The following is a 27116-nucleotide window of genomic DNA, read 5'->3' as shown; positions in this document are numbered from 1 at the left end:
CACTTTAAATTGCAAGATCCCCATAACTGATTTCAAACTGTGTCCTCGAAGTCTACAAAACCAAACAAAAAACACAAACTGCCAAAAATCTAGAATTAAGTTTTATGATTTTTCAACAGTCATAAAAAGAAAATATAAATATCTACAAAATTGAAAAGAAAGATCCAGTTGGAGATAATAAGCTAGTAATAAAACATGAAATTAATATTGTATATACTCAATTATTAAAACACTTTGCTCTTGCAAAAGGATATAAATACTTCTATGAATGATATGATATTTTTATCCAATCTGTTTCAGGTGGAACTACATAAACTTATGTTCAATACCTTTATGCAAATCATAGAAAATTAAAAGAAAGAACATTTAAATCAAACACTGAAAGAAACCCAGCAAAAACATTAATAAACAAGTCTACTACATAATTACTTTTCCTTAAAAAAAAGGTTTCCAATAAAAACAAAAATATAAACAACTATAAAGCTTATCATTCTTACAAAGAGAAGAAAGCTAGTAGCTTGCTCAATTTTTTTCTTTCTTTTTTTTTTTTTTAAAGAAAGAGGAGAGAGAAAGAGATATTTTTTTTAATATTTATTTTTCAGTTTTTCGGTGGACACAACATCTTTATTTTTATGTGGTGCTGAGGATTGAACCTAAGGCCCCGCGCATGCCAGGCGAGCGCGTTACCACTTGAGCCACATCCCCAGCCCTCAATTTTCTTTTTCTTTAATGAATTACCACAGAAAATAAGACAAAATGCAAAGTATCATAATGCACAAACACTAATATCAGAAACAAAAGGTAACTGACTAATAGTCTGGATTTAAGAATGTTAGGTATTTTGAGCCTAGATAACAAAAAAAAGGAAATCAAATTACACTTTAAATCCTTTGTTAATGTAAATTAAAATCAGCTGCCACATATAATCCATGGGAAGGTATATAGGAAAGCAGAAAGAAATAAAAATGCAGAAAGAAATAAAAATGCTAAGGGATAGCATTTTACCAAAGCAAGTTACAGTATAATAATTAACCATATTAATAATTTATGTATTTAAGAGTAATAGCAAGAACAGAAAGCAAATAAGGAAAAGGAATATGAACAAAAGAGGTGCTACTTAGAGACTTCCCAAGTTAATATTGTGAAGTATACCTTTGAGGGAAATCCACGTTTTCGGCTATATTTCCTATTAGGCCTCAGTTCCCTGTCATTCTGAGGAGGTCTGTCACCTTTCCCTTTTGGACTTGTAGTAACGTCAATGTCTGAAACCTGTTCTCGTGAGGCTGAATTCCCTAGTTTGTCCTCAATGCACGGCCGAATTCTCAGACTAAAAGATGCCTCCTTTATTAAATAGTGTAGCATATTAATTTCTTAATACAAACTTCTGTTTAACATATAAGCCAGTCTTTTAAATAAACACAAAAGTTACCCAGTTCATCTTTAAAAAAGTAATCCACCCCCACCCCGAAGTGGCAATAAAATCAATCAGAACTTTACATTTTTTTAGACTAAATTGTTACTTATTATAATTAATAAATATCATATCCTAGCTACACAAAGCTGTTAAAGCATATTTTAACATTTATCCTACAACATATTATTAAGCAATTTCCATAATGTTATGGCTTTATGTTATTATGCAAAAAATTCTCATCATGGTGAACACTTCAAAAATTAGAATATAAACTATAATAATCAACTATACCATTTCCCACCCCTCTCCAATAAATTTTTTTATCCACATTGCCCCAACCCTTCCATTTCTGCTGGTATGTAAGGAAGAAATTATTTCCAGCACCACTGTACATAGAAAAACTATTTCCCCATAGTAGAATCCATTCTTCAACAACTGTTTGGATCAAGCCTTCTGAGCATTTCCTGGTGAAAGCAAGGTAGAGAAAAAAAAAAAAAAACAACATTCAAATTCCCTCTTCAAATCAGGAAGGGCAGGGAAGAGAAAGGAGGCAGATAAGAAACTATGCAGGTGAATACTAAAAGGAAACAAACTCTCAAATTCCTAATGCTGAATGGTATTTTGGAACAAATCTCAAAAACAGGAGAGATATATATATGGTTATCCTTTCAAAAGAAAATCTTTACTGGTTTTAAAGTTTACTAACGTATAGGCGTATCTGTTAAAATAAAAATGCTTGCAAGTATACTAGTTTTAAAGCACACTAACATCTGTGAGTAAAGTCTTTTCTACAAATCTTTCCTCAAAAGTTCTGTAAATTATTATTTTCCAAAGCATGGTTTCATGCTTTGGAAATTTCAAAACAAATTTCATTTTTCAATCAGAAATTACAGTATTGGCAGAAGCTGTGATGCACACCTGTAATTCCAGCAACTTAGGAGGCTGAGGCATGAGGTTCACAAATTCAAGAACAGTCTCAGCAACTTACCAAGACCCTGTCTCAAAATTAAAGATAAAAAGTCCTGGGGATACAGCTCAGTGGGAGAGCACCCCTAGGTTCAATCCCCAGTACCACACACGCCCACAAACAAAATACAGTATTTTTCTCACTATGAAAAACATAATAATGCAAATGCGGTCCTGTCCTATTTACTACTCTATCTAAATATTTCAATCATCTGGTTTTGCTACAGTACCAAACTAGGGCTTGAGAAATTAAAAATCCTAATATCCTTAAAATGATCCCCAATGGCAAATAACATGAATACTTTTCTAATAAATTATAGACTTAGTAATCATGAGTATCATTAGTGATTACAATAGCCCTTACATCCACAATAAATTTTAACGTATCCAATGCCTCCTAAAATTAGTAAAATTATACTTAAACAAATTAGAAAAACTATTTCTGAAAGCTAAAGTTCAGAAATTATTAAATTTTCAAATTAGCCATCAAAAGTACTTTAATGTGGGCTGGGGTTGTGGCTCAGTGGCAGAGCGCTTGCCTCACACATGTAAGGCACTGGGTTTGATCCTCAGCACCACATAAAAATAAACAAAGCAAAATAAAGATTAAAAAATTTTTTAAAAAGTACTTTAATGTAATTAAAATTTTTAAACTTCCATTAAAACATACATACAGCATTAACAGTTTGAGGGTTTCTTCCACTGGAATACTTTTCATTAAAGAACACCTATAAAATATCACTGTGAAAAATGGGGGGAAAGTTTAAACCTTCATTTCCAGCACTTTAATTACCAAAAAGCCGCTTACCGTGGTATCTGAAGCCTCAGACTGCACATCTATGTTTAGCGATGTGCTCTCAGCTACAGAACCAGATCCCACAGCTGAGTCTACAGTCCGAACATCCTCCTCCTCATTTTCTCTAGCCTGAAATATTTTAGTGGTATAAATCATACAACTATTAAAAAGGGCAGTAAAATGTTATAATGGGTGGCAAGATTTTTTGAAAATACGTTAACTCCTCTAGGATAGCATCAAAATGTCATCAGTGATATATTATAAAAATAACTCGATGTTATAAAAAGATATAAAACTTACAAGAATTTTTTGGAGAAATTTCATGTACGACTTTTCTTGTTCTTTAAGGTGATCTATTAGATGAGTAAGGCGTTCAACATTAGCAGATCTTTCATTTTTCTCCACAAGATCTTCTCGCATGGAGCTAGCTTTAGTAATATAGTCACGAATTTGAACAAGTCTACTTACAATCTGCAGGGGAAATATTAAAAAGAAAAACAGCACGACACACAACATGTAAAACTTAACATAACCATCTCAATAGCAACAATTTTACAGATTTTTATTTCAAAAAGAATAATGGTACATCTAAGTTTATTATATGAATCCATACATGCAAAAAGTCTGAATCAAATTTGGATTTTAATCAACATAATTGGCAAGATTAAAAATCACTATCAATTTAAAAATAAATTTCAAAACTATTTTACCTTATATTACTTGATAAATACTAGTTATAAAATAAACTATTATTTATACAAATTTCCTTCTAATGTTTTCTCTTTTATGCCTAAGTATTATACTTTGAAAAGTACTTTTAAAAATACTACCATTAAAAAATTATTAGCGAAAATCTATTAATCACATTGTTTCTAATCTCCCTTTACCAAAATTAGCCATTCAGTATTTTGCGAATAAAAGAAATCTTAGTGAACCTATATGCCATTTTTCCAATCATTTAGTTTAAAAAATATTTATTCTACTTTAAGTATATCTGGCAGATTGAGGAAGAGTGTCAGGGAAATACTTTAATTCCACATAACTAAAATTCCTATGTGCATAACTAATATAGTCCTTTAAATCTTAATGTTTATTCTTTGAGGTTTGTGAAAACAAGCAAAATAAACTAGTTTTATCACCTGGCTGCTCTCCATTGCAGGCTCTCCTCTACCATCTTCTTCAGAGACTTGACAGTTTTGCAAAAGGTCATTACTTAAAGCAGTAGCAAACAATTCTTTACACTGTGTTGATCCAATCACTTCTCTTTTTTGAAGACTTGCAGCCACATCTTTGCTCTTGTTAGTGTTAATCTGCATAGGCAAAAAGTTGAAGGGCTTTCGGTTTTCACTAAGCTGCCGTTTGTTGTTAGCTGCAGTGGCTCTACCTTGAGAATCACTTCCAATGCTTCTCTATACATGAAAATGAAATCAAATCACAAACAGTAATCTTTAACCACTTTTTAAAAATTCCAATGTTCTTAGTTTCACCATCAAGTATTGATTCAGCAGACATAGCTTTGTAATAAAATATTAAAAAGCTTCAGATCTACAAAATTTAATTAGCACTTCCTAGTTCTCATTTTCTTCAGACAACTGATAAATATGAACAAAATTAGTCTAGGTGACTTACTAGAACTTATGGGCCATATTAATACTGCTATTTGTTACTTCCTTACAGAATTTTTATAGTCTTTGGAACCAATGAATCAATGTTATTTAATATTAACATCAGCATAAACACCTATGTGCAGCACTGTTTTGAAAAAAGTATTCAGTTTAGTATCTGGTATAAATTAAGTATTAACTAATAATTACCCTTTTCTGTAAATGTGGAAACATTTCTCTTTAAAGCACGTGTGACAGTAAAACATTGGTCAAGAGTTCATTATCATGTCTATTGGCTTTTAGATCAATAAAAATTCATCTAAGCTTTATTTCAGTGATTATATAAATACAAGTCAGTTTTAACTATAAAATATTTTATTTATTTAATCATACCCACATAATTCATTCAACAAAAACATCTACAAATTCTTATTTTATCCATATTGCGAGATTCAGTTACTGTTGCAACAAAGCCATTCATAGATACTTTCCTCTTTTATAATTAAAAACTCATATTTCTATGAACTGTGTCTACACCTCAATCCATGGGTAGATATTCGTGCTAACCTTATTTTACCCTTTCCTGGTCACAGATGACCTGGAAAAGAAATACATATCCAATTCAAATTGGCATAATTGTATTTTAGGTAATCTAGCACATCCCACACTTAACCAATAAATATGCTAAAGCTAAACTGGATACTTCCACTTACTTTTTTTTCCTTTTTTTGGCAACAGGGATTGAACTCAGGGACACTCAACCACTGAGCCACATCTCCAGCCCTGTTTTATATTTTATTTAGAGACAGAGTCTCACTGAATTGCTCAATGTCTCACTTTTGCTGAGGCTGGCTTTGAACTCTCAATCCTCCTGCCTCAGTCTCCCAAGCCACTGTGATTAAAGGCATGCACCACTGCGCCTTCCCTTTCCACTTATTTAATAACAATTTTATTCAGTTAGTATCATGCAAAATTTAATTTCATAATGAAATAATTTAAATTAGTTATTAGCATAGTAATAAACTCCAGAAAGATGTCTTTGGCAAGCTGAGAAATAATACTGTTACCCACCTCTAGCAATTAGAGAAATGCAAATGAAAACTACAATGAAATTTGATCTCATTCCAGTCAGCATGGCAATTATCAAGAATACAATTAACAATAAATGCTGACAAGGACATGGGGAAAAGGGTACATTCCATACATTGTTGGTAGGGCTGCAAATTGGTGCAGCCACTCAAGAAAGCAGTATGAAAATTCCTCAAAAAACAGGAATGGAACCACCATATAACCATCAATTCCACTCCTCAGTATATACCCAAAGGATTTAAAATCGGAACACTTCAGTGATGTAGCCACACCAATGTTCATAGCAGCACAATTCAAAATAGCTAAGCTATGGAGCCAACCAAGGTGCCCTTCAACAGTTGAATACATAAAGAAAATGTGGTATATATATGGGATGGAATATTACTCAGCCTGAAAAAAGAAATTATGGCATTTGCAGGTATATAGATGGAGCTGGAGACTAACATGCTAAGTGAAACAAGCCAGTCTCCAAAGTCAAAAATAGACAGACTACTTTCTCTGATATGCAGAAGCTAACCCAAAATAAGTGCTGGGCGGTGCAGGGGGGGAGGGGACTTAAAAGAAAAAAAAAAAAAAGAATAGAAGATAGATTAGTGGAGTAGACAAAGGAGAATGAAGTGAAGGAAGGAGGGATAGGATGGGGAAAGAGAAATGAATCTGACCTAACTTTCTTATGTACATATATGAACACTACAGTGAATCTCACCATCATGTTAACCCATAAAACATTAATTAAAAAAATAAGTAAATGAAAGATCAGTAGAATTGAGGGAAGGGAACGGGGGAAGGAGGAGGGGAGGGCAAGAGGACATACTGGGGACTGAATTAGAACAAATTATATTCTATACTTTTAAAATTATGTCAAAATGAAACCTGTTGTCATGTACAACTTAAAAGAACCAATTAAAAACAAAGAAAAAAAATCTGTTTTCTTCCAAAAGACATAGCAGTATCATCGAGTATTAAAATTCTTTTTCCACAGCACAGAAACCTTTTAAAAAGTACAAGGCTCAATTCTTTTTTTTTTTTTTAATATTTTTTAGTTGTATATGGATATAATATCTTTACTTTTTTTAATATTTATTTTTATGTAGTGCTGAAGATCCAATCCAGGTCCTCACATATGCTAGGCAAGCACTCCACCACTAAGTCACAGCCACAACCCTCAATCTTTTATTCTTAAGAGAAATTACTTAATCAATTTCAACTATTTCCCCATAGATAAAACTTGATTTTTAAAATAATTCACAAACCTGATCTAAGTCACTGAAGTTTATCCGTTGTTTAAGTTTCTCTAATTCTGCCTGCTCTGGAACAGACATCTGAGTCATATATCTACTATGTGGAAACGTATGTGGAGTCTTTGTTCTTCGCCTTCCAACTCCTGGTGATGACTCCGGAGAAATCTCATTAGTTACCCTTTTATCGCTTTCTACACCAAACTTTTTCTTATTCTTTTCTGATGATCTATTTGCCTTCTTCTGCTGGCCACCCCAATCCTTTAAAAAAGTAAAAGCATAAGTTAATCTGGCCTCTATCAAATCAGGAAAATAATTTGATAAGCTTAAAAATCTTTGATCAGTCTTAGAATCTAAACATTTTCAAAAGCGTTTTAAATTTTTTTTTCTATTTATAAATTAAATAGTGAAATAAATTATAGACACATTTACTGGCCTCCTTTAGATTGAAGTCAGCATGCATAGTAAAAAAAGACAACAGATCTGAAATCAACCTGGGTTCTAAAATAATTACTGTTTTTTAAAGAAATGTTCTACTGGGTGATCCTAGGCAATTTATTTAACTTACTACAGTCTGCTTCCTAATGCCTAAAATCCTAAACTTTAAAATGGGATTAAAAATGAAATACATAAACATCTAATACAGTGCTTCACATTTAGTAAGCAATAAATGTAACTATTATTTTTATAGACAATGATGTATTATATAATACCACACACAGAATTAAAATATGCTTAATATTATTGCTATAAAATATTTTTATTAATCACACCCACATAACCTAATTCATTCAACAAAAATATCTATAATTCCTACCTTATCCATATTAGTTACTACTATAATGAAACCATTTGGGTTACTTTTCTCATTTATAATAAAACTTGCCTTTCTATGAACTGTCCCTTCCATATATAGGTATTCCTGTCAACCCTTTATACTTACCCTACTCTCTCCTGGCCATAGCTAAAGGGAAAAGAAATGCATATGCAATCCAAATTAGGAAAATCTTATCCCAAATTTTCAATTTGGAAATAAAAGATAACCAATCAGCATATAATTACAGCCATAACTGAAAACTTTAAAATGATGGGGCAATTACACTATAACTTCATGGACCACAGAAGCAGATAATCCTAGTCTGTGAAGAGAAAACTGGGTTAAGAAGTACTTTGAAGCTGGTCATGGTGGCGCATGCCTTAATCCCAGTGACTCAGGAGCCTGAGGCAGGAGGATTTCAAGTTTGAGGTCAGCCTTAGCAACTTAGCTAGACCCTATCTCAAAATAAGTAGTAAAAAAGGGCTGGGGATGTGGCTCAGTGATTAACCCACCACTGGGCTCAACCCCACCGATACCAAAAAGAAAAAAAAAAAATACTCAGAAGCAGAGTCACAGTAGAAAAAGAGTGGATTCTTGACAACTTTCCAGTTCCTTTTTCCAGTCCCTTCCCTAAAATCCACCTATATTCCTTCATACGGTTTCCATAAAACATCTTTATATCCTTATAACAAATCTCCTTTTTAGTTTAAGCTAAGTCAAATTGATTTGTTAGTTATAATAAAAGGGTCTTCAACTAATAATGAATAGTCCAGGGTACCTTAATATATTAACTAGCAATGTTAATAAAGAGTGAGTTAGATTTGGTGTGGAGAAAGCTGCATTTTAACATTAGAAATCAACAACACACCATCAATAATAAGATATCATACCATATTGTTGAGTCGGTCATCAACACTTTCATTGCTCCAGTTCGGTAAATCCTGATCATTCATTCCTTCTTCAAAAGGACCTCCTCCTGTGGCCATATTGGCTTTAACAATTAATTTCCTGAAAGACAAGTAAAAACTAAGGGTTTTAACACATATAAAACAAGTTTCAATGTTTAAATCATTTCATGAAACTTAGCATATAAAAGAATTTCTGAAACACTAATTTTGTGAAAATAAAAAGAAGCACTATCAACCACATGTTACAGACAACATCAACTTTATCTTAGGTGCTATCGTATATTATGTTATCATGAGTTAAGTAGCTCGAGTAGAGAAGGAAAAGAAACCCTCTGTATATCCATTATGTGCACTGCATGCTTTAAGATTATTTTAACTTACTCAACACAGTCCTAAAATGTAAAGAAAATAGGTAGGAAAGAACTTTTTAACAGAACCAGTGCACTGTTAATGAACTTGGCATAAAAGTGATACCACAAGAAAACTGGCATTAGTTTTATACCCAAGATCCAAAAAAGTTAGAACTACTCTGCACGGAACAAGGAGAAACAAGATATATCAGAACGTTAAGTAAGATGACAAGAAGGTGGGGAGACAGAAGCAGATCAACGTGGGGTGAAGGGCCAATAAAATCCAAGAGTGCAATAGCTAAAATACATTTTAAGAACAATGATGTAGTAGCCATAGCTTCCCTTATTTGCTGAAGTCTACCAAACTTCCCAGGGAGTTTTTGCTTGGGCATGTGAAAATAAGGACAAGAACTTAATGTCAGAAGCGAAGATGGTGGAGTGAGGAGCGCCTCGGCCATTTGGCCGTTTGGCCTCTGGGCCGGGGGCGTGCAGGCCCCCGGGAAGCCGACTGCGTCTGATGGACCATGTGAGAATTCTTGTCACACAGGATGAACACTTTCCTTACATTTAGGTGCTTTTTATTCATCTCAAAACAAAATTCTGAACTCAGGATGTGGCCGGTATTTCTATGTTGCCTTCTAGAGCGGGTAGTCCTGCTTCTTTTATCCAGCCACTTTCCCTACTGAAATATGGATACCTTTCTACACATTACCTCCATGGTTTAGATTGGAAAAGATTGCTTTTCTTTTGTTCCACCTTTCAAATTCAACACAGAAAGAAGCCCTTAGGGTGCAGTTATCCTGCTGACTTCTCCCGGAAGAAAAAAAGCAATTGATGGGTCTTCTGCAATTTGCTTAATTATCAAAAAATTATTTTGCAAGCTGAAGGCTGACGTTTAATTTGAAACAGGTGCTTAGGTTGTGGTATTTGTGAATTCTTAGCCTTTTGCTCCAAACAAGAAGACTAATAAATGGCAAGTATGGATGACTTCAGGTTTTTTAAAAAAATGTCTTCCAGTTTCGGCCACTATTATGATAAGCACATTTGAGACTGCAGCAGTAAATTCCAAATATTTGTTGTAATTTGAAAAGAAAAAGATGTTAAAAAGTTATCTATATCTCTATATCCTGGTTCATCTTGTGACAGATTTACTGGATAGAAATGAAGGTCCAGTTTTGCAGTTAACCCTTTGGTGTGATAAAGAAGCATAAAGACAAGATATCAAGATTGATTTCATATCTAATACCTAAAGAGAATCTGTACAAATACATATTTTTACATGTGTAAATCCACATTTTTGGATGAAAGGAGGGGTTTTTCTCCTGGAGACAGAACCTGTTATTTACTTTTTCAAGTCTTGGAACACTTGCTCTTTTTAAATTTTTTCATTCTTCTACAGAAGGACCAGATTGTGTAGCAGCTAAGTGAGTGCATGCTTACATTTAGTTAAAAGAATGGTAAAAGCGAACAACCCAGTTTGAGTCCATGATGGAACGCTGTTCACCATCCTAAGATGAGAGGCTGCTGTATTACAGTTTTATTCATCCTGTTTTCTGGAGTCATATAGCACAGTAGAGTTAGTTTTCCGTGTGGCCAAAACTGGAAGAAAAGTAGCACGAGTAGTTTTTTAGATAAGAAGGTGAGATGGACCCTATAGTATGACCTGCTTTGAACTTTGGACATAGAAGAGAAGAAAAAGATAATGAGAAGTTTCCATATAACTCTTTTTTCCTAAGAAAAAGAAAAATGTCTTATGTAGCACCATTTGACTTTTTTGGAATTTTACATTACATAGTTCCATTTTTTATAAAGTCACAAGTAACTCTTTTCTCAACCCAGATGGGTACTTGGATTTATTTTCCTAGGTGGTAGGTGTAATGTTAAACTGAAAAGGCTGGGACTCAGGTAAATTTCCCCAGTTGGAATTGGACTTTCTTGTTACCGAGTGAGTCTATCTCAGAACCAATGTTGTCAATCCACTGGTTGTTTCATTGTAGATTTAGAAGAAATTCAGGATCTGAAAAAAAAACCTCAAATAAGAAAAATAGTTCCACTAAGAAATGTGGATTTTGTGTTTCGTTCATTATAGATTGAGAAGAAATTCAGGGTTTGGGGAAAAAGAAAACAAAAACAAGAAATATGGATCTTCCTTCTTTTTTCCCCCTTTAACAGTTATATGATGAAGACTAGAGTGGAAAACTGTTCTTGCTTTCAAACAAACAGGAGCATTGTATGATATCAAGCCTTTCATAAAGAAGCATGGACACTTTATTAATGATTCTTAGTAGAGAAAGAATTTTAAACTTACTAGATGAAATTAAGAACAGGTAGTATAATTAGATCATCTTTGTTTTCTGGAATGGTTGCTGAGGGCCATGGGTGCGATGATGTTGGGAACACAGGGCAGATTTACCAAAAATTGAGAGTGACAGAAATTGCCAAAATGGGAAATGTTGAGCATTGTTATGATTAGATTGGTGAACTAATTTGATTTAGAATAAAAAAGCTTTTTCACAAAAAAAAAAAAAAAAAAAGAACTTAATGTCATATCTGGGTTAAAGAGACTAGAAACAGAAGTAGCAATGGTGAAAGCAAAGGTTCAAAAGCAGAAATGGTCATGAGAAAAAAACTCTAGATAATCTAGTAGAGGACTCTAGATTTCCAATAGCTATAAAATTATGTAGGAGTAGGAAACGTTGAGATAATTTTATCTAAAATTTAAGGGACAGGGAGAGCCATTAGACTACAAACAAAAGTAATAATATTCAAAAGAGTTAGATAATTTTACTATAGTCATTGTGCTAAAAGGGCAAAAAAGATTACAAATCCAAACTGCTTCAATTCTAAGATCCATTTGCTGCAGCATAAAAGCAAAAAGATCATCAACCATGACTAAACAGGATTAATTCCATGGATATTTTAATGCTAGAATGTCTATTAGAATACATATTACATTAACAGATTACATAACAAGTTAAATCTTCTCAAAATAAAGTGATGTGATAAAATTCAACAAATATTTGAAAATCTTAAAAACAACAAATACACTGAGATTTTCCTTAGTTATATATTAAAACTGTCTGTATTCTTTGAAATAGCATACATTAATAACTCTCCAAATAGCTGAAAAGAAGTATTTTTAAAACCAACAGTCAACATTATACATAAAATAAGACATGAAGGACAATCCTACAAAAGCCAAAATAAGAATGCCACATTCAATTCAGTAAGCACCATTTCAAAAGTTCTATGAAAAAAAAGAAAGAAAACATATGAATATTAATATTGAAAAAGGTGATATTCTTAAAGAACATGCATTAAAAAAAATTTAGAGAACTTCAAATTATTACCAATACCCACTCAAAAAAAAATAATGGAAGCCAGGTGTGGTGGCACATGCCTGTAATCCCAGACACTTGGAAGGCTAACGCAAGAAGATTCCAAGTTTAAGGCAAGTTGGGCAACGTAGCAAGATCCTGTTTCAAAATAAAATTTTAAAAAGTTTGGAGATACAGCTCAGTGGTCCAGCACTTGCCTGGCATCTGTGTGGGATCCTGGGTTCAATCCCCAGTACCACAAAAAAATATACAAATATATAGTTACGTACGCAGGGGAAATGATGCTACAGTAACATACACAAATTACCTAAGAATAATATAATTTTCCCCTTGCGAAGAAACACTATTACATGCTATAAAACAATATAATAGGTAATTAAATGGGAAGTCCAAATATTGCAATCATATCATTTTTCTAAATGCTTAATGTAATTCCAATAAAAATCCCACCGGGATCCTTCTTGGAACTTGAAAAATGATTCTAAAATTCATCTGGAAAAATAAATAAGCCAGAACAAATATTGGTATATGGAAAATAAAAGCAAGTAGAGGTCAGCAGGGTATTAAGTTAATTTAAGACATTCAACCATGAATATCTATATATAAATTAGTACCAGCTCAAGAAAGAAAATACTCAGCACCACACAGAATTCTTTACGTCCATTATATCACTTTATCCTCACAATTCTACAACATAGGATTATTCAGTTGATAGAACAATTTGCTAACAATTTTCAAGACTTATTAAGAACCTTGGTAATCTTTCTTAACTGGAATTCTTTATCTCAAACACAGAACATAGAAAAATGACTTCGGTTATTATTTTCTCATTTCTCCCATGGACATATCCTGATACTATTCCACAAGGAAGTTAATTTCATAGTAAATAATAAATGTCTTATTGCATTAAAGTTTAATCCTCCTAATGTTAAGAAAAGCTATCTTAAACCACAAATATAGTAAATAAATTAAAAACAGATAAGACAAAAATTCATATAAGCTAAAAAAACAAATAAGAAAATAGAATGGATTTAAAAATACAGACTTTACTAAACTTAGAATACAGAGCAAGGCATGGTGGCACACTCCTGTAATCCCAGAAACTTAGGATGCTAAGGCAGGAGGATCACTAGTTCAAAGCCAGGCTAATAAGCAACTCAGAAAGACCCTAAGCAACATAATGATATCCTGTCTCAAAATCTAAATAAAAAGTTCTGGGATGTGGCTCAGTGGTTAAGTGCCCCTGGGTTCAATCTCTGGTACCAAAACAAAAAACAAACAAAACAAAAAAGAAATCACACATACACGCAGAAAAAAAATTCAACAGACTCTATTCACATAAAAATGAATCCTGCCAAGCATGATGGCTAAGTTTGTAATCCTGAATACTCAGGAGGCTGAGGCAGGAGGATCACAAGTTTAAGAACAGCCCTGGCAACTTAGTGAGACTCTGTCTCAAAATTTAAAAAAGGGGTAGGGATGTAGCTCAGTGGTATAGTGTTCCTGGGCTCAATCCCAGCACCACTACAATAAGAACAAAAAAGTTAATCTTAAGCATTCTGAGAATAAATACTAAATGACAAACTGGAGGAAAAGGATCAAACAAATATGAAGGTTAGTTAATACCTTTAGCACATAAAGAATTAAGGATATTACAAAAAAAATAGTAAACATAAAATAATAAAAAATATTAACAAAGTACGGCACCAAATTAAAATAAGACTCTATTAAACTTGTTAATTTCATATAAATTACATACTACCTAATCCTGGTTGAGAGTAAAGGGAAAATGGAACATTCAGATACTATGATGAGAACGTAAACTGATATAATTTTTCTGAAAAGTATTTTGGCAATACTGCATCAAGAACTAAAACAGAATTCTGACCTAAAATTTATAAATCTCCATATCCAACCTAAGAAACAACCTTAAATTTAAGATTTTACTAAATGTCAAATGACAGGATGCATGTTATTAGACAAATTGTCCTATATCCACAGGTAGACTACTAAGCCCCCTTTAAAATATATAATTACAAAGGCTAAACAACATAACATCTTTATAGTGTAAAAAGTCACATAATATTAAGAGGAAAAAGCAGTATGAAAATTGTAGATAGACTTTTAAAAAATAGGAAGTATACTAAAGTGCTTTTGTTAAACTAATTATTGGTTACAGGGTAGAAATGAGATTACTTTTTCCCTCTTTTCTCTGATTTATATATATTTAAGCAATCATTTGTATTATTTTTAGCCTAGAAGTATATTTAGGACCTTTTAAAATAGTTACTACCCTAAGAGAGTTATTTCCAGTAATTGAAATAACTCATTTAAACAAAATGTTCTGCAACTACTGTTTTCTAGAAGTAATGACATTAATATTAATGTCAGTAATATTAAAGGAGCTCCAAAAATACAAATGCAATAGAGGTGTTAGTGTACTTTTTAGAAAGTACTAAAAACATCTGGTGGCAGAGTTCTTGCCTGGCATATAGGGTCCTAAGTTCAATCCCTAGTCTGACCAAAAAAAAAAAAAAAAAAGTATTAAAAGGAAATTGTATTTTTTTAATATTTATTTTTTAGTTTTAGGTGGACACAATATCTTTATTTTATTTTTATGTTGTGCTGAGGATTGATCCCAGTGCCTCATGCATGCTAGGCGAGCACTCTTATCACTGAGCCACAAACCTCAGCCCCAAAAGGAAACTGTTTTTAAATGCAAATTAGACAGCTAGGGATATAGTTTAGTGCTAAAGTACTTGCCCAGCATGAAGAGGCCCTGGGTTCAATTTCTAGTACTGCACAAATAAGTAAATATGTTAGAAGATTAAATTATGATATTTAAGTAAAAATTCTCATATGCTAGCTTTTTCTTCAAATACAGTATGCTGTTCTTTCTTCTTTTTTGTTTTTTGTACTGGAGGTTGAAACCAGGGCCTCACACATACTAGGCAAGCATTTTATCCCTGAGCTACATCCCCAACCCACATGTTTTACTTTCTGTCAAAACAACAATAAAGTAAACTCACTTTAAGATAAATTAATTAACAATATATTTGGAGAAGGTCTTACATTCTATTTCTGAATTACAATAAATTTCCTATAGCCAGCTACGTTGGTAGCCCACACCTGTAATCCCAGCAACTCAAAGGATGAGGCAGGAGGAGTATCTCAAGTTTGAAGTCAACCTCAGCAGCTCAGTGAAGCCCTAAGCAACTTAGCAAGATGCTGTGTCAAAATAAAAAATTAAAAAAGGGCTGGGATGTGACTCAGTGGTTAATCACCCCGGTTCAATCCATGATATTAAAAAAAAAAAAAAAAAAAAAAAAAAAAAACCTTAAATGAAGAACTTGTTCTAAAGGTGAATTTATATATCAATGACTAAATACTATTAAGTAAGTTTCTAAAACAGTTTAAAAATTGTACATTATAATTATTTGGGGAAAACATTATAGAATTTTTAAAAATCTTTTAAAAGACTATTTACTAAAGTCTTATCTACTGTTAGTAAAATAATTTTGTCCACTGTTATACTGCAATTGCCACATAGAATATTAACTTAATAATGATACCAAATGTAATTTAAAGGCACATAACAGAAGTAAAATTACTAATACAAAGAAGTAATTACATTTGGATGAATTCTCAAAACATGAACATTCAGCAGATTTCTCAAAGATAGTAAATATCTCCCCTATACAATGTAGAAAACAGTAGCAAGGGACTGGGGTAGTGGCTCAGCAGCAAAAGAGCACTTGCTTAGTAAGTGCGAGGCCCTGGGTTCAATCCTCAACGCCACATAGAAATAAATACACAAAATAAAGATATTGTGTCCTACTACAACTAAAAAATAAATATTAAAAGAAAGAAAAGAGTAGCAAGTCAAAGCCACCATTAAAAATATGGGATCTCAGCTGGGGTCGTAGCTCAGTGGTACAGCGCTTGCCTAGCACATGTGAGGCAAGGGGTTTGATCCTCAGCACCACATAAAAATAAATACAGGTATTGTGTCCATCAACAACTAAAAAAAAAAGTTAAAAAACAAATATGGATCTCTGCCCTCTAAATCTTAATCTATAGACCTATTATTATAAATTAATATTTAGTATAGTAAAAAAAATTCCCATAATCAAAAGACTAGGAACGTAAAGAGAAATGTAGAAAAAAAAAATCTGGCTGTAAACAATGACTCAAGCCTGTAACCCCAGCAACTTGGGAAGCTGAGGTAGAAGGATCCCAATTTGAGGCCAGCCTACACAACTTAGCAAGATCATAGAAATAAAACAATAGAAAAAGGATTGTGGATATAAATCAGTGATAGCGTGCCTCTGGGTTCAATCTCCATTAAAGTGGGGCAGGGGAGGGGGACCAATTTAAGCAAGATTTCTGTGGTAGAATCAATACAACTTGGTGACTATTACAATTGGGAGATGAGGAATCAGTTACAGGATGAATCCTAGGTTTCTAGCTTAAGCAACTAGGTATATGATAATCATGTCAAAGTGATCAGAAATGAAACAAGTTTTAATTGTTGAGAGAAAAGAATGATGAATTCACAATTTTAGAAATATTAGGTTTGAGGTACTTATGCTACACCCAATTAAATTCATCTAGTAAGCAAATACAGATTTCTCACAAGAAAAATCTCAGCTACAGAGATAGATCTGTAAGTCATCCAGTCATAAATAAAAGTACTTTGAAAGTGGGCAAGAGGGCTCAGGAAGAAGATGATGAGTAAGAAAAGATTAAATCTTAAAGGACATTCACATTTAGAGAGAGAGAAGAAAAGGACAGCAAGAAGGCACAGAGAGTTTAGGACAGAAAACAGGAAGTGTGCCAAGAAGGGGGGGGCGTGTTTTACCAAGACAAGCATGTGATGAGAAACCAAATGTTACCTTGTCAAATAAGAAAAGCACTGAGATGTGTCCACCTGGATTTAGCAACAAGGTTACTGTTGACCTTGGTAAGAGCAACTTCAGCAAAGCAATGAGTGTCAATTCCATAACTAGAATGCATTATTGAGAGAAAGGAGAAAAAAATAAAGGAAATCACTAGACAACAGTCTTAAGGAATTAATCCATGAAGAGAAGCAAGTAGAAATGATCATGAAGAATAAAATGGAACTATCCTAAGCATATTTAAAATTTGTCAGGAAGAGCCTAAAGAGGGTAAAATTGAAGATGCAGTGGAGAAAGGAGATTGGATATAGTCTCTGAGAAAATACGAGCAACTGGGATCCAAGGCAAAAGAAAAATGATTAGCTTTTAATTTTTTATTTCTTTTCAGCTATGTATGACAGTAGCATGTGTTTTGACATATTACACGTACGTGGAGTTTAACTTATTCTAATTAGGATCCCATTCATGTGGTTGAATGATTAGCTTTAGATAGGCAGAGGAACATCTCTTTCACTGAAAGGAAAGGATGTAACTAGAGGGTGGTTAGCAGATTCAGTACTAAGAAACTGAGGGAGATCACAAGTCCTGTGAAGTAGGAAAGATTGTATGTTAAAGGTTAAAGGGTGAGATGCAGTGGCTGCGAGATCTGAAAAGAAAGAGTGGCGAACAGAAAGACTAAAGGCAGCACTAAGTACTTAGGTGAACCAGAGACCATTCACTAGTTTGTTAACATGCATTACATTTTTTTTTTCTTCTCCAAAAATGTTTATAGGCCTTGTAATAAATTCTCCACTGAATTCATCCAAGGTTGGGATCTTGACAGGCAGGTTCAATATACAATGAGATGAGAAAGTTGAAGCTGCTAACAAACAAATGGTATGGGTAATGGATGAAAGAATGAACATCTGAATAAAATTCTTTTACATTAAAGAAGCATTCTTATTCATACTAAAGGAAGTTGAAACAGTTAAATTTGTGAGTTTCACTTATCTAATTTTGACAGTCCTACTGGGTTTCCTTATCTTGCTAATAAAAATATAAAATGTAAATACACTATAGCAATTTTAAGCTACTTGCCATGATTTTTCTTTCTTTCTTTTTTTTTTTTTTTTTTTTAACCAGGGATTGAACTCAGGGGCACTCAGCCACTGAGCCACATCCCAGCCCAATTTTTGTATTTTATTTACAGATGGAGTCTCACTGAGTTGTTTAGTGCCTTGCCATATGCTGAGGCTGGCTATGAACTCGAGATCCTCTGTCTCAGCCCCCATAGCCTCTGGGATTACAGGCGCACACCACTGTGCTCAGCAATTTTTTTTTTCTTTTTTAAGGAAAATCCTATTACAGAATTCTTACTAGAGAGAAGCATCATATACAAGTAGAATATCACAGTTTTACTACCATGAAAATACCTACAACTGAAGTTTGCCTTTGAAATAAGAATATGAAGTAAAGAGCTGGGTGTGTGGGCTGTGGATGTGGCTCAAGCAGTAGCGCACTCACCTAGCATGCGCGGAGTGCTGGGTTCGATCCTCAGCACCACATAAAAATAAAATAAAGATGTTGTGTCCACCAAAAACTGAAAAAAAAAAAAAAAAAGAGCTGGGTGTGGTGGTGCACACCTATAATCCCAGCTACTTGCGAAGCCTAGGCAGGAGGATTGCAAATTCAAGGCTAGCCTCAGCAATTTAGTGAGGCGCTAAGTAACTTAGCAAGACCCTGTCTCAATATGAAAAATAAAAAGGGCTGGGAATGTGGTTCAGTGCTAAAGTGTCCCTGGGTTCAATCCCCAGTACCTAAATCAATCAATCAAACACAAGGTAAAGAAGAGATTTAAATAATCAAGTAATTAAGTTTAAAAAATTCCCCTAGATTGTTAAAGTTAAGGTATTATTTTTTGAATGGCATTACATTACTCATAAGCGGTCTGGGATTGTGGCTCAGTGGTAAAGCGCTCGACTAGCATGTATGAGGCACTGGGTTTGATCCTCAGCACCACATAAAAACAAACAAACAAATAAATAAATAAATAAAAATATTGTGTCCAACTACAACTAAAAAAAATTTTTTTAATTACTCATAAGCATCTCTGAAAATACATTACTTCTCAACTAATGGGGTAAAATCAAGATTTTAAGAAATTCTCAGTAATGTAGAAAGGACAGTTTTTTCTCTTAATATTAGTCACAAAATAAAAATTGTTAGAATTTTATGTATCTAAAGGATATTCTAAAGGTTGGACTATTCGGGGTGTTTCCTCTACTGATTATAAAAAAGAAACAGCCTGTTTTGAAAGATTTAATATAGTATACAACCAAGCACTTTTAATGAAAACTGAGAGAAAATGTAAAAGTATTTAGTATTATGTGTAATTTAACTAAATTTCCATTTGAGGAATTTCTTCAATTCTCTGTACTTCCATTTTTTTACTGGTACTTTTTAGTTATACATGACAGTAGAATCCATCTTGACATAATTATACAAGTATAGAATATATCTTATTGTAGTTAGGAACCCATTCTAGCGGAGGTACATGATGGTGGGATTCCCTGTGATGTTTTCACGTATGTACACAGGAAAGTTATGTCAGATTCATTCCACTGTCTTTACTTTTCCTAACCCCCCTCCTTTCCCTCCATTCCCCACTGTCTAATCTAATCTACCTCCTCACCACTTTATTGCCTTTATATGGGTTAGCTTTCTTCCACATTATCAGAGAGACCATTCGACCTTTCGGGGACTGGCTTATTTCTCTTAGCATGATAGTCTCCAGATCCATCCATCGCTTTTTAAATTTGAGACTTTTCAATTTTTAAATAAATTTCTAGGACTCAGATACCTCTACAATTACCCTCTTCAAATTTAAAAAAAAAAAAAAAGCCTAATACTGCAAATAAATTGGGAAGAGATGGATAAATTTCAAAACTATATACTGCTTAATTTGAATCAACCAAAATTTGACCTTACTATATATCAAGCTTTGTATTAGGTCTATCTTAAGGTACAGTTACCAATGGTATAACTATATTTATTTTTTTAGTTAAAAAAAGTTTTACTGATAACATAAAAACAAGAAAGTTGTACATATTAATAAGGTGACATATGTTTTGATATATATATATATATATATATATATATATATACATATACATTACATAATATTTAAATCAGGTTAAATATATCTCCTCAAGCATTATCAATACTTTATGGTATACATTTTTAATAGTTATTTATATAGGATATTTTATGCCAACAAAATTTGTATAATATACTCTTGCCTTCTACAAAAGCAAATGTGAACCATCAATGCCAATTAATCTCCCAATATAAAAAATTCTAATTGTTAAGACTTCTTCCTCCCTACAACTATATCCAAAATCTATCAATTCCTTATCATGAATTACATATCCTCCCTAAGAAAAAATCACTAAGCCCTGGTACTGCCATCAATCTCAAATCCCTATTTTTCAATGCCATTCCATCCCATACTCACTAATAACAACTCTATTATCTCTTCCACTGGACCATTACAAACTCCCCATACATCCTCCATCTATTCCCAAACATTCCTCCTGCTACTTTGGCTTCAGTAAAATCCCAAAGCCCCTAAAAGCACCATTTTTTAGTAGTCATTTCTTAAAAAATGTGCTACTTGCTGGGTGTGGTGAAGCATGTCAATAATCACAGTAAGTAGAGAGACTGAGGCAAGGCGACTGCAAGCTTGAGGCCAGCCTCAGCAACTCAATGAGACCCTGCCTATAAATAAAAAACAAAAAGTACTGGGGATGTCGTTCACTGGTAAAGTGCCCCTTGTTCTGATCCCAGTAATAAGACAAAACAAAGATGCTATTTTTCCTATTCTCCTAGAAGGATACTGTTTGCAGACCATTCTTATTTAATGCTTAACTTTTCCTTTTAAAAAATTATTCATAAAAAATACCACTCCTCCTGTCTTGGACACCATTTCCTATTATCCTACCCAAGGCACTTTTCTTAATAACAACTGGCTCCTAGTTTCACTCTCTAGCTTATTCTCTGTGTTCATGAACTGAACATCTGCAATACTTTTTCTAGATTCTGGCCTCAATATCAATGTCCATCTCATCTTCTCTATTCCAATTCCTTTTCATCCTGAATTGGTAATTTATTCAGAGAAATTCTGAAATTCCTTTCTGTTCATAAATTCTAGCATTATATTTTTTCTCACTGCCTCATTTCTGCTAACCTTGCTCTTGGCTCTCCCCCAAATGCTTTCTAGTCCCTTGATCTTTTTTTCTCTCTCAATATATTAATCTGGCTTCCTTACCCAAACCCAAATGCAAGTAAATGCATTCTAAAAATATCTTGCTAGCTTCATTAACTTTCTCTTCTATTTGCCTATTTTGATAACTCTAGATAAGCCCACTACCTGCTTTGTTGCTTCTACCCTCAAATTCTCAAACAGTGAGGAAATAATAATGACACTGGTTGTGCCCACTATTAAGGTACACTATATTCTATACATATACACTTTACCATGAGGTAAAGCACTTTGACTGTTTTGTACACTGTCTTATCTCCAGTACTTTATGGTCATTACATAGTACACCAGAGCATTCAACTAGATTTAAAAAATAAATGTAGTACTATGTTTCTCCTGTTTAGATTCACACAAAATTCACTAGTGTAATCATTCTAAACCCTTTGCTTTTTTCAAGTCTCAAAACCATTTACTTCAAAAGGCTACATCCCCTATTAAGAAAATGAAAGTTGGGGTCAGAGGTAGAGCACTCGCCTACCACATGAGAGGAACTTGGTTGGCTCCTCAGCACCACATGAAATTAATTAATTAATTAAAGGTATATAAAAAAGAGAAAATGAAAGTCTTCCAATGTGAATTAACTTGATTATTATCATTATTTTTATTTCTTTTATTTATCTTCCCTAATGTGCTAAAAGGAAAATTAATTTTATAATTCTTTTTATTTCACTAAATGCCTATTACATAGCAAGCATCTGTTGAAACCTGTGACACACTCACATCTAACCTTTGCTGAATTCCATTTTCTTGTCCTATTCTGTTATAGTCTTCCAGGAAAAAAGCAAAACAAAACAAATACACACTCTGAGAATTATAATGAAGATATGAATCAACTACCAATTTGTATTTCTACACAGCAGTCTCATTGCAGGTCCTCATAGGGAAGCTGAAAATCTGTTGCTTTCATAGAAAGCAAGAATATAGTAAACAAATTTTGAAAATAGGCTTTCTTAAAATCTTAACAGTAGAATTAAATTCATATTCTGAGATATTTTTAAAGACCAATTATTTCTAAAGTGGTTTTGACATAATTTCTTCTGATCGTCAACCTTTAGTCATTTAAATTCCAAAGTGCCCTTAACTTTCCCTGAATGAACTTTCCTTAGTAATGACTTAACATGTTTCAATGCACTAGGCACAAAAATTCATGTTACAAGTAATTTTAAACAACTAAAAGAATTTCAATAACAAGTATAACAAACTTAAAAAACATTTTTATGAATAAAAGATAAAACCAATTAACAGACTGTGGAAGGACATTTCAAATTAAATGGATTTTGAAAGAGGTTATACTAATAGTTGTCATACAATAAATTTGAACTCACATGGCCTGAGGAAATTCTGTGAAGACATATTTGAAAAGATACTTCACAAACCATTCTAGTTATTTAGTTATTAGGAATAGCATGGAAGGCTGGCCAAAATAATATGCCAAAAAGCAGAGCAAACAAGGCAGCAGACCCAGAATGTTTGTACAGCCCTCAATCATACACTGGATACCAGTCTCCATCATAAAGTGTTCAGCTATAATACAAGGGAAAATAATAAATATAATGTCAAATTACCTATTTAGAAACAAGTTTTGCAGCTCAGAAACAGCTCCTTTTCTGCTTCACACTTTAAAGTTGTTGTCTGCATATGATTAAAAAAAATCACTTCAGTAAATTCTTAACACTGTGAAGTACAGAATAATAAATATTATATTTGTGGTCTAAAATATATTTAGGAAATCAACAAAGAATAAAAACATAATTTATCAGGATTTTTAAGCTTAAGTTACCTTAACTTTTTTGGAAAACAGTGCATTTAAATGTTAAAATCCCCCAAACCTCTAACACCCTACCAAACTGCAAAATGATATCTTAACATCTATTTTGTAATAGTAATGAAAACAGCTAATCCTATTACCATTGAAAAATCCGTGAGAAAGTTGATTCTGATTGATCAAGTCATTAACTTTCTATCACTGTTCAAGAACTTTGGTCATACGATGATGAAAAATGCAAAGCTAGCTCCTTCATAACAAAATAATCCTGTCTCTATGTAAACACAAAGTGTACCTTCAGTTTAAAAATTCAGTATTATAACGGCATCCAGTTGCCCTCACCAGGAAGGTGATAGGGAGAGAAAGGAGCAGGTGCAACACCCACTTGGGTAACCAGAGAATACCAGAAGGCGGGGTCTGGAAAGCGGTTAAGGGGCGGAGATGAAGTGGGCGCCCAGAAAGCCCGCTTTCCAAAGCCAAAACAAGATCCCCGTAGTTCAACCGACCCAAACCTCAAACCGTCCAGGAAAAAAAAAATCCTAACAAGGTGAGCTGCGGGATGTTGGGCCGCGGGATGAAAAGTGAGCTCTACTGTCCCCCCACCAATGGAGCCAAATACCTAATCCCTAAACGCCAGTTTCTGCAAAGTAAGCAACGTTTCCCAAATCCCACTCAGCATTTCATTCCCCCAAATTTTTGGCCCTAACTAGATCTGCAAAAGGGATGGAGAACAGGGGCAACAGGAGGAGTGTGAGGGAGAGAGCGCTATTAAATCAACATTTCCTTCGCAAGTAATAAACCACCTCTGGTCCAAAGTCAGGAATGTCGACCCTCGCTCGGTTACTCTAAGAATACTAGAGAGCTGAAATCCGGCTGCTCACAGGCCAACCCAACCCTGTAAGGGTCACGACGCTCCTTGTCTGCCCTTCTCCGCCCGGGAGTCTGGGCGTCCAAAGCCCCACAGAATGGAATTTGGGGGGTGGGGTAGGAGGAAGCACCAAGAAGGGGCCTCCGGCCACCAAGGCCTTCCTTTGAGAGCTCGACTCCGGCACCTAAACGACAGCCCTCGCCCTTCTGTCTCCACCCGTAAGGGGGCATTTCTGGAGCACCCCAGAAGCAGGGTGACATCCTCCCCAAGTCTACGAAGAGAGAGACGGGGAGTCTGCAGTCGCCAACACGTCCCTTAGAAGCTCACCTCGGAGATCGCGTCGGTCGGTCCCGGGGGAGGGGCGGACTGTCTGCCTAGGGGACGAAAAAGAGGCAGCAAAAAGTCTCAGGAGACACCGAGGAGGCGTGGGTCCCAGGTCAGGCCCAACACGGTCAAGCGTCCCAGAGCCGTTGCTCTCCCGCCCCTGTGGCGCGCTGTCCTCGGTTGCCAGGGACCGGGAACGCGGAGGCTTTACCTGTAAACGAAGCAGCCGCTCCTGCCAAGGGCGCAGTGGCGGTCAGCCCCCACGACCCGCCACTGGCAGCGTTCCTCCCTTAGAGACCGCAACAGGGAGGTCCACAAGTTCCTTGACTGCCTAGAGCCCAATGGCCGCCTTTCTACTTTAGGTACTCGGCGCCAACCGCCGCAGCCACCGCCATCTTAGGACCTCATTGTGGTGGGAGAAGCGGGGCGGGGGGACTGCAGAGGGGGCAACGCGAGGCGAGACATGCGCCGTCACCTCGGAAACCGCCGCGCGGGGGCGAGAACTCGCCGGGGCGGGAGCCGCAATGCGATCTCAGTAAGCGCTAGACTCGAGTCACGTGACCCGCCAGCGTCTACTCTGTCCTCTAGCCTTTTAGTCACGAACAGATTACACAAACGAACAACCAGAGACTACATAGCCCAGAATGCAAACTCGGTCCCGGGTTATGAATTCCCTTCCGCTTTAGGGACAGAGACTACAAATCCCAGCAGTCTGTGCGCTTCCCGGACGGAGGCCTGTGCGGAAGTGGATTGGCCCCTCCGGCCCTTGGAGATAGAGCGTGGGGCGGGGCTAGTTTTCTGTGGAGGTGTCAGCTCCAGGTTGTGCCCGAAGGAGGAAGAAAGACTGAGGTCGCACTTTCTTTCTTACCCAGAAACTGGTCGCGAAGGGAAGGAAACAAAACAGCCCTGACGATCTTATCTAACCCCCTAATTTTAACGTGAGGAAATAAATCCTCGGAAATTAGTTTGCCACACCTTATATATACCTAGTCGGTGGGAGAATCATAAATATTGTTAATAATGAATACTATTTTAGAATCACGTCCTGCTTTTTCCTTAGAAGAAAAAGATATCTTTAATCAGAGTTTAATCTCTGGAAACTTTCTCATAACCTGTAGCCTTTGAATTCCTTTTATTTGTACCCTTCTGTTAACAGCTCTATTAAGATTAACAAATTGACAGATTATCTCTTTAAAAACAAATTCGATAAAGGAGGAGAACTTCTTAAGTTAAAAACAATTGTCAATTTTAGTTGAGTGCAAAGGCATTCTAGCTTTAGACAGTTTATATTATGGGATAACTTTTTTTGATGCAAAATAAGGGTAAGAATGGGCTTCCCAATAATTTGTTCTCAGTGACCTACAGAAATTGTTTACAAAACCAATTAGTAGAACTTCATCTCAGAACACAATTCAAAAAAAGCTCTTCCAAGCCACTGCGATTTGCTACTGCATCCGAGTTCAGTCATCAGGGCCAGAATGATCACTGATGCTATTCATTTATCATACATTAAAAACATTTTGTTGTTGTTTCTAATTTTGCTAAGTACAGAGATTAAAAAAAAAACTGGCGTTGAACTAATATTTTATTGAAGGATGGGGAAATGATGGAGTTTAATGTAGGTAAATTTTGTGTAATAAGAAAAGTGCTATGAGAGCGCAAGGCAGAAAGAAACCAATTGTCTAGGTGTTTATTGTAGTCCAGAATGCTGTATCCTACTTTCATCGCTCTGAGATCTTGGGCAAGTTACTTAGTCTTTTTAAGCCTCAATTGCTCCATCTATAAAATGAGGGAAAGGGAATAATATTGCCTATTTCGAAGGATTTAAACACTTTTTTTCTTAGTGTTTATTTTATACCAGGCAGTGATTTTCTTAATTCATTACTATGATTTTCTTAATTCTCATAAAATCCCTGAAGAGGTTGGTTTTGCATAGGACCCATTTTACAAATAAGAGGTAAAATAAAGTTCTGACAGAACCATGTAGTATAAACTAGATTTAAACTGAGGTATAACTGATTCCTTGGAGGAACTTATTGTTGTTAAGACAGAAAAGGCAGCCAGCTAGGTGTGGTGGCACAGATTTCCAATCCCAGTGGCTTGGGAGGCTAAGGCAGGAGGATTGCAAATTTGAGGCCAGCCTCAGCAACTTAGTGAGGGCCTATGCAACTTAGACCCTCTCAAAATAAAAACATAAAAAGGGCTGGGAATGTGGCTCTGTGGGTTAAATGCCCCTGGGTTGAATCCCCAATACCAAAAAAGGGAGGGCGGATAAAAAAAAGTATTAACACATGGCAAAGCCCCAAAACATTACTATCATCATTATTTTGTTATATATGTTACCAAAGCAAATGAAAAGAAAAAGAAATGGAGACAGACCTCAAGAGATCAGCAATGCTTTATTAAGCAGCAGAGGGGCATATTTTCAAGAGGAAAATGGG

General features: G+C 34.8%; 1 protein-coding gene across 13 annotated transcripts in view; it reads right to left on the bottom strand.

Moving 5' to 3' along the window:
• Positions 1–25265, bottom strand: part of Pcm1 (pericentriolar material 1) — a 93347-nt gene extending 68082 nt beyond the window's left edge. For 2 of the 13 annotated variants that reach the window (XM_058573123.1, XM_058573124.1), the window contains exons 1-7: positions 10623–12084; positions 8815–8932; positions 7123–7368; positions 4316–4585; positions 3477–3647; positions 3189–3305; positions 1153–1341 (exon numbers count right to left, since the gene is read on the bottom strand). In XM_058573123.1, coding sequence (XP_058429106.1) covers positions 1153–1341; positions 3189–3305; positions 3477–3647; positions 4316–4585; positions 7123–7368; positions 8815–8932; positions 10623–10624 — 1113 coding nt within the window. In that variant the 5' untranslated portion in view covers positions 10625–12084. Of the gene's footprint in view, positions 1–1152; positions 1342–3188; positions 3306–3476; positions 3648–4315; positions 4586–7122; positions 7369–8814; positions 8933–10622; positions 12086–23283; positions 23351–24678 lie in introns of those variants that run through there. The other 11 variants (XM_046425940.2, XM_058573122.1, XM_046425942.2 and 8 more) reach the window with 11 other exon arrangements.
• Between the last annotated feature and the right edge of the window lie 1851 nt (positions 25266–27116).

Source organism: Marmota monax, unplaced genomic scaffold (genome assembly GCF_021218885.2).
Source record: "Marmota monax isolate L192 unplaced genomic scaffold, Marmota_monax_Labrador192_F-V1.1 WCK01_AAM20220418_F8-fsc00197, whole genome shotgun sequence".
NCBI classification, from domain to species: Eukaryota; Metazoa; Chordata; class Mammalia; order Rodentia; family Sciuridae; genus Marmota; species Marmota monax.
Note: the sequence above shows the minus strand (reverse complement) of the source record. Positions and strands in the feature narration are given on the sequence as shown.